This window comes from Lepisosteus oculatus, chromosome 19 (genome assembly GCF_040954835.1).
Source record: "Lepisosteus oculatus isolate fLepOcu1 chromosome 19, fLepOcu1.hap2, whole genome shotgun sequence".
NCBI classification, from domain to species: domain Eukaryota; kingdom Metazoa; phylum Chordata; class Actinopteri; order Semionotiformes; family Lepisosteidae; genus Lepisosteus; species Lepisosteus oculatus.
The window spans coordinates 15,381,899-15,390,486 of NC_090714.1; the positions used below are offsets into that span (position 1 = coordinate 15,381,899).

The 8,588-nt window shown below is 50.2% G+C and overlaps 1 protein-coding gene across 1 annotated transcript in view; it reads left to right on the forward strand.

Moving 5' to 3' along the window:
- The window catches only part of LOC102689888 (multidrug resistance-associated protein 1-like), a 30,049-nt gene extending 23,788 nt beyond the window's left edge, over positions 1-6,261 (forward strand). The window contains exons 23-31 of the mRNA XM_006637178.3: positions 408-718; positions 1,157-1,356; positions 1,580-1,706; positions 2,003-2,104; positions 2,446-2,592; positions 2,942-3,100; positions 3,504-3,670; positions 3,844-4,038; positions 4,730-6,261. Coding sequence (XP_006637241.2) covers positions 408-718; positions 1,157-1,356; positions 1,580-1,706; positions 2,003-2,104; positions 2,446-2,592; positions 2,942-3,100; positions 3,504-3,670; positions 3,844-4,038; positions 4,730-4,838 — 1,517 coding nt within the window. The 3' untranslated portion in view covers positions 4,839-6,261. The remainder of the gene's footprint in view (positions 1-407; positions 719-1,156; positions 1,357-1,579; positions 1,707-2,002; positions 2,105-2,445; positions 2,593-2,941; positions 3,101-3,503; positions 3,671-3,843; positions 4,039-4,729) is intronic.
- The last annotated feature ends 2,327 nt before the right edge of the window (positions 6,262-8,588 follow it).

Consider the following 8,588-nt stretch of genomic DNA (forward strand, 5'->3'; position numbering starts at 1 on the left):
ACCCACTCTAAATGGCAGATTTCTGCCGGTGGTTTGTTGCACCTATATCATGGAAAGAGTATAGCTTTGGAATTGGCAACTGATGGGAGGTTCAAACTTACTGATTTAATCCAGGCTTAATTCAGATGGACAAATATCTTTCCAGTCCTCTGATTATAATGTGATTCTACATGCTTTCACATCGAGGTTCATGTAAATTGACACTACATGTCGGTTCCCTGATCCAGCGAGAATTAACCATGAGTGCATCTTCTAAAATGGGAATGGTAGAAGAGAGAAGGTATTATATCTGTCATCTCTAAAACGTCCAACACTTGCTTCATGTTGCTGGGTTATGTCATAGTGGCTACTCTATAGTTGACCTCACTATGGAGGTGGCAGTGATCTCACTGGTCCTGGTGTTCCAGGGGTGGCTATCTTCGGCACGAACGTGGCGATCTCAGTGGGGGGCATCATCGCGTCCCGCCACCTGCACCAGGAGCTCCTGCACAACGTGCTGCGCTCCACCATGTCGTTCTTCGAGCGCACGCCCAGCGGCAACCTGCTCAACCGCTTCTCCAAGGAGATCGACGCCATCGACTGCATGATCCCCGACGGGCTGAAGATGATGCTGGGCTACTTGTTCAAACTGCTGGAGGTCTGCATCATCGTGCTGCTGGCCATGCCCTTCGCAGCCGTCGTCATCCTGCCCCTTGCGCTCTTCTACTGCTTCATCCAGGTAGGCAGGGGGCGCTGTTCCAGACGGAAACAGGTGTTAGGTTTAACTGGAGGTAGATCTAACCATTACTAACCAAGATCTAACCATTACAACCATTCATTATAAAAAAAATGCTGTCCATGTAAGACATGTTAGCATCCAATTTAAGTGGAAAATAGTAACACTTTTCAGCTTGATCTTTTGCATTTTGTTGCATTTCGCCTCAGAGTGGGAATAGCACAGGTAACTAGATCACCGAGGACGGTGTGTCCTTACCTTGCTGGCTGCTGAACGGTGGTTTGATTTTACAGTACAGTACGGGTGACTTGTGGGTGAGGATTAGACTACCGTGTTATTCTCAGCTTCATCCCGAGGCTCCACAGCGGAAAGGCCGGGAAGGCTCCCTTGCTCGCATTCCTCCCTTTCAACAGAACCCCCTTGCTCGTTGCTGTGTTGCAGAGCTTCTACGTGGCCACTTCCTGCCAGCTGCGCAGGCTGGAGTCGGTGAGCCGCTCGCCCATCTACACCCACTTCAACGAGACGGTGCAGGGCGTCAGCGTCATCCGCGCATTCAGGGAGCAGCCTCGCTTCATCTTGCAGGCCAACCACCGCGTGGACTACAACCAGACCTCCTACTTCCCCCGATTCGTAGCCACCAGGTCAGACACAGCAACACAGCCCTCTTTCCCACTGCGGAACGAGTCGAGAGCGTCGTATTAACCAATCAAGCAAGTTTATATGCACAAGATAAACCTATTCCCAAAGTCAGCTAATCAGTCCCCGTGGTGTCCTTCTTTCTGTACTGGGAGGGTATTACAAAGCATGCTGAGCCTCACCTGGCCAGGACAATGAAAAGAATCAGCATGTCTGTGTTTGTTGCAGGTGGCTGGCTGTGAACCTGGAGTTCCTGGGCAATGCACTGGTCTTGGCCGCAGCTATTCTGTCTGTGATAGGGAAGGGCACGCTCAGTCCTGGTATCGTCGGTCTGGCAGTATCCCACTCGCTACAGGTAATCAGATACACACTCAGGGACAACACAGACATGCCCACAGCAATCATGGGACAGCACTGAGTGAGAAACTGGCAAAGGAATTAGGAATCCACAATCCCACATACAGTACTTTACTTTGCATATCCTGCATCACATAAACATACTGTACCCATCCTTTCCCCTCAGCAACCCTGCATGGGGAAAGACCATCTTTTCGTGCGCACTTGCTTTCGCCCAGCCAATTAGAAAGCGGCGTCACGTGTAGGTGGACAGTAGGTGATCACGCTTCCCTCCGGCGTTGCTGTTTCCCGCAGGTGACGGGAATCCTCAGCTGGATCGTGCGCTCCTGGACAGACGTGGAGAACAACATCGTGTCGGTGGAGCGGGTGAAGGAGTACGTCGAGACCGCCAAAGAGGTGAGCCGCGGCGCAAGGAGACCCGGCTCGTTCTGGCTCTCCACAGCCAAGCCCACGGCCAGCCGGAGGTCTAACCGAGGAACAGCTCTGATCCCTGCCTGGGGTTACCATAAAACAGCCTCAACCTTATTGTGGCACATTTATCTGCTCTCTGAGCTCCGGATTCTAAAGTGTGCTTTCCTATAAAAGAACAAGCAAAGATACCTAGATCCCTAACACCCCTATGAAGCATTTCGGTTTTCTCCCTTTCTTTTAAAAAAAAAACTACAATCTGTTCCCTGCATCCTTTTTGCACCCTTCCCTGGGGTGAAATCTGATCTAGCCTAAACTGCATCCTGCAGGCAGCCTGGACAGTGGAGAGCAGCCCTGTGCCCCCTGCCTGGCCACAGACAGGCACCATTGAGTTGCGGGGATACGGACTGCAGTACCGCAAGGGCCTGGACTGGGCTCTGAAGGGCATCACAGTGCAGATCCGGGAGCAGGAGAAGGTCAGGCTCCATTCATTGCTTCTAAACACAGGTTCTAATCGGCGTGGTTGCTTGCTGCGCTCAGTAACTGATTGTGCGTGCCAGTTTTTTGTGTAATTCATTCAGAAATCACAAAATACTCCCATCTTCTGCTTTTTCTAATGAAATTCTATGATGTTTTATCTGCTCAGCTGCATTTTGTTGCAGTATCAGAATGAGTCCATTTTGTGGTACAAAGGCATTTACTGTTTTGAGAAAACTTGAGTTTCGGATGTACTGAAAAGTGAATGAAAACAAGTGTTGGATCTGTCACCCATTCCCTTTACTGATCACACCACTTTCCCCCCTCCCCAATATTAAACCCTTGCAGGTTGGGATAGTTGGGAGAACGGGAGCTGGGAAGTCCTCTCTAGCCCTCGGGATTTTCCGGATCTTGGAAGCTGCCAAAGGAGAAATCTATATTGATGGCGTCAACATTGCAGAGATAGGTCTGCACGACCTGAGGTCCCGCATCACAATCATCCCACAGGTATGTTGGCCTCACTGTGGGTCTCTTCCATTGGACAAACTATAGACTCCTCTCTCTTTGTCCAGGATTTGCAAATCTTTCAAATTTGCATAACCAGTTCCCAGTCCACGCTCATAACCCATATCCTTGAAAAGCCTGCATATTACTGTAACCATTATGGAATATCCCCTTCAACCTTCTGCGGTGTCTGTTCAGTTTCAATCATCCTCTACACAGCTATCAGTTTAAAGCTTTTTTGTTGTGCAATTACACAACAAAAGCCATATCTAACTGTAAACTTCCAGATGCTGGAAAGCATTTCCTGCTAGGCAGATCGACTTAGTCATATTCAGGTCTGCTGCACGTAAGGCAGTCTGGTCAGTAATTCCTGGTCCGGTGTGTCCTGACCCCCTGTGTGTCCCAGGACCCTGTGCTGTTCTCCGGCTCCCTGCGGATGAACCTGGACCCCTTTGACAGCTACTCGGACGAGGAGGTGTGGAACGCTCTGGAGCTTGCCCACCTCAAGACCTTCGTGTCGGGGCTGCCGGACAAGCTGAACCACGAGTGTTCGGAGGGGGGAGAGAATCTCAGGTAAATCAAGAGGCCTCAGGTCTTCTCCCCCCTGCTCTGTCGCTCCTGTTCTCTCTCTCCCATTTCCCCTCTGGGATCTCCAAGAGCCCCCGCCTGTTGTTCTGCGTCTCGCCACTCTTGCCAGTGCTGTGCGCTGATCCGCCCGCTCTCTCCTCCCCGGCCTCTCTGTGCAGCCTGGGGCAGCGCCAGCTGGTGTGCCTGGCCCGGGCTCTCCTCCGGAAGACCAAGGTCCTGGTGCTGGACGAGGCCACGGCCGCGGTGGACCTGGAGACGGACAACCTGATCCAGTCCACCATCCGCAGCCAGTTTGAGGAGTGCACGGTGCTGACCATCGCCCACCGGCTCAACACCATCATGGATTACACCCGGTACGGCGGGGCGGGGCCGCTGGATGGGCACGGGAGGGGGTGGGCGTGGGAGATGGACAACAGCCCTCCGTCTGCAGCCCGTTTGACCGTTAAAACTGGAGTTCAGAGGCTAGAAGAAGGGGTTACGGGACAGGTACAAGGCAGGGAGGGCCACCTGAATAGAAGAGAAAGGGTATTAAAAGTGTGTAGAAACAGGCGATTGAATTTAGAAGATGAATTGAGGGGTAACGGGTACCCACAGCCAGAGGCAAGGACTTGGAATGACAAAGACCGGGAATTTTGGAAGACGTTAAAACAAAAATCTGTCCCCCATCCACAGTGCTCTCCTCCTCTTCCCACTTCCACTCCGAATCCCTCCCCAGGAAGCTACCGGCACCTTAGGAATATTTCTCATGAAAATGGGGTGTGTACAGTTTCTCTATAACAGGAAGTTGCCAAGACTTCCTGCGAGTGAGGTGCATGTTGAATTGTCATGATCCGTGATTTGCAGTTTCAATTCCTCTTCCTGGTCTGCAGAGCCGCTGGCACGTGTCCCCCACTGAAGTGGGTCCCTTCCTGTAGGTGTAAAAGTATGAAAAGTACTATATAAAAGCAAGGACTTGTTATCAATATTTCACAGGGATGAAAGAAGCACATTTATTAAATTTGGGCGTCCTTGCTGTAGTCTTGATTGTGGGTGTCTCCAATGCAGGGTGATTGTGATGGACCGAGGGCAGATCACAGAGATGGACACCCCGTCCAACCTCATCGCCAGCCGGGGCCAGTTCTACAGAATGTGCCGGGAGGCGGGGCTGGTGTGACAGCCCCAAGCAGGAGGGGTCCTGAGTGGGGGGGGGGGGAACCCCGCTCTCTCTTCACCTCCTGCCTCCCCAGTGAAGACAGGAGAGAGAAGAAAACAGGTCATCAGAAGCCCGGGGGCAGCTGCTGCTCTTTCAGAGGAACGAAAGAGGAAACAACGAGCAATAATGTGAACAAGAACAGCCGAAAGGGCCCTGCACCAGGTGCTGAGACTGTTATTCCTCCTCTCCGCTGCAGATCTGCGACGCTCAGGGCTGTAACCAAAAAGGTGGGGGTGAACTGCCGGCTCTCGAGCCCGTCCAGCCTCCCCCTGCCCCAGGCAGAGGCAGGGCCGGGGGACTGAATGCTGTCACTCTCCACACTGCTGCTTCTGGAGGAAGAGGTCTGGTTACTGGAGGGGGGTTTACTGATGTAGCACATGCTGTAAATATTTTTCCTATAACTGGGTGCTGTGCCTCCCCATAACCAAACCATCGAGAGAAACCAAAAAAAGGACTGGCCCCCGACAGTCAGTCCTTCGAACGCTGTAGCCCTGTTCGTTTTCAAGTCTGCGACGACGTCGACGCCGACAATCTCGCGCGAGCAGGACCGCTCGAGGTCCGATGAGAACCGGCACCGCTGTGGTGGGCACCTTCCACCTCCCCTCGGAAAACCAGGAGCCCGGAAAACGGTCTCTTCGCTGCCGCCCGGCTGCTCACGGCGACGCAGCTTGCGGAGGGCTACTGCAGAGTGTGGGAGGACAGATCAACAGTGCCAAGGTGCTGGCCACAGAGCTATTTTGTGGTCTTCAAAAACGTTTACCAGCAACTGAATGACTGAAACCAAATTTTCGAAGTTTGCCAGTTGTTTACTCTCAAACCGAAAAGCCAAAGAAGAAGTGGCGATCAGTGCTGATTTGTGCGTGCACACGGAGCGCAATGTCTGTCCCACAGTCACTGGGGCCCCCACAGCCTCCCAACCCCAGTCCAGATCTCCCCCAGGGGGCTTAACGGCAGCTTCGGAATCATTCTCGTTCTCTATGTATACTGTTTGACAAAGCGGATTGGGCTTGTACGAGCTCCAGGAACCACACGCGTAGCTAGAGGAGCAGACGTCAATATTAGTTAGGACGTCTGAAACGAGGGGGGGGAAGAAAGCCTTCTTCTGTAAAAAGGAGATGAACAATGTCCTCCTTTGCCTTTGGCATTGAACAAGGGCTTGACAATTTCTGAGCAGCTCCCTGACAGAAAACCAGTTTGCTGCCGGGGTCTCTCTGTACGTTTAAGCCTTTACATCGTGCATGTCTGACTCCAGCAGGTAACATCATATATAATGAAATGTGCCTTTAAGATTTCATTGTGCAGAATATTTTCTATATTGTTACAATTGTGATATTTATACTTTTGTATCTTTCATCTTTTACCGTTAATAAATATTAAGAAAATACTAGTAGTTGTTTTACTTACTGGATTTGAATTCGGGGTGGGTACCAGACACTCCGCTGTTGCTGGGACTTTTCCAGCTCCTCACTTGCAACAAAAGTCCTGAATTGGCAGCTTTTTTAATTAAAATATCTTTGAGATGTCTTTTCTTCCCACTGACTTGAAAGCCCCCAACTGTCTGTAGTGAGACTCTCTTTTTAAGCACTGCTTAGGTCTCAATAAACAAGACAAACTTTAAAAGTCCTTTGATAATAATTGGTTTTCAGTCATGTATCTGGATATTGCACTCAAAGCGCTTTACAGGTAATGGGGATCCCCTCCACCACCACCAGTGTGCAGACCCACCTGGATGATGCGACAGCAGCCATACTGCACCAGTACGCTCCCCACACACCAGCTATTAGTGGAGAGAAGAACAGAGTGATGAAGCCAATTCATAGACGGGGATTATTAGGAGGCCATGATTGATAAAGGCCAATGGGAAAATTGGCCAGGACGCTGGAGTATGCACTGTGCTGCATGCATCTTTTTAATTTTCATTTACGATCAAATATTGACTGATATTCCCCACAGCATTCTGAGCTTCGATTCCCCAACAGAATCATTTCATATTTTCCGAACTGAGAGAACAGTGAAACATGACAGGTACATGTATGTAGGCGCACCTCAGAATACGGCACCATTACCCCCACAGACTCAGAGTTTTCACCTTTACGGAATCGTGAAAGAATCCAGGCCCCGTTAGGAAATGCAGAAAGACTCCCCCACTGCAGGCTTAGCATACATTACAAGGACTGGTCAGCCATTATAATACACATGACTTCATATCCCACAATGACCAAGGCCTTCAGCAGCTGCATCCCAGAATAATAATACACTAGAAGCCGCTGCCGTGCTCAACCTTCACTTAAGCTCCTTTTCTTTTCTGTTATTACACAGCTTCTAAACTCTTTCTTTTCTTGGGGAGGAGCGGTCGGCCACACGGACGTGTGCTGAGTTTTCCCTGTCGGAACTGGGGCATCCGAGCTCCACCTGCGGGACATTAACCATCCACCGTGGCCGACCCGGCAGGCACCGGCCCAGCCCGCCAACGCAGAAAGACTGGGCAGGCAGCAGTGTTCGGCGGAAGCCGAAAGCGACACCACGTATTCAGTGTGAGAATTTCCCATGCGTCCTATGGTAACTGTGCACACATGGACGCAGACACCAACGCTAGCCTCCTGGGCCTGCATAATCACTCATTTATTAAATGGGATCTCCATTGTTTCCTAAACAACATGCACTGGTCAGCAATCCCTCTTCTTTTATTCTGCACTCACTCAACCTAGCCAATAGGCAAATAAGTACAGCTAAAATCTCCGATCAAGGCCAGGAGGCTGCTTTTTCGAATATTGGTGGCAATTACCAGCCAGGTGAGGCATTGTCAACTGCTAGTCATTGCTTGCTTTGCATCCTACAATCTGATTATGGGAACTGCAAATTACAGATCAAACTATGCTTTACATATTGGGGAGAAAATAGGGGTTTCTCCCCCCCAGGGATGTGTGGTGGTGGTGGTGGGGGAGGGGGGGGGTAGTTATTAACACTTTGACTGGTATCTCATGTGGCGCCCATGTGCCGGACAGAAAACTGACCATCCCTGGAGACCCGTGCCTTGTGTCAGCACCCAGCCCATCAAGGGGCTGCGCTTTTCATCTTTCCTGGTTTAACAGACAACTAAAAATATGGCATGGTAAGAAAACTACGAATTGCACTGAAAGATTTTGAAATTATATACTGGTAAGGTAAGCGGTACCCATCCCATCATCTTCAGCAGGCACACCTACTGTATATTACAGGTGTTGGCAAAATGCAACAGCTATAATAGTTAAGTGTTCCAGTGAATACCACTTCACAGTACAGTGAATTATAGAAGGTCCACAATTTAAACATTAACAATGCTTTGGATATACATGTTCGCCGCTTAAAACAATAACAGGTTTGATAAAGTCACCTCTTCTTGTGTTTTTACACAGTCTTTTACTTTCTTCTGTGGATATAAGATTTCAGAGACAATGCTGCCCCCTGGAGGATGTTGGTCTCTCCAATTGTGTTGACTAGTCCATGCAGATGGTGTGGTATTGTCCGCCATACTGGATTGTCCTGAGAGAATGGCACAAATAAGAATCCCAATGTACTTATGACTAAACTCCTCTACACCACTCCTATATAATAGCCCACTGGTGCACGACTCCAGTCCTGGAGGACTGCTCTGCCTTCCCCCCTCCATCTCTGCTCTCAATGGCCTAACTGAGCTTAACTGAACTCATTTAGGGGCGGCACAGTGGGGCA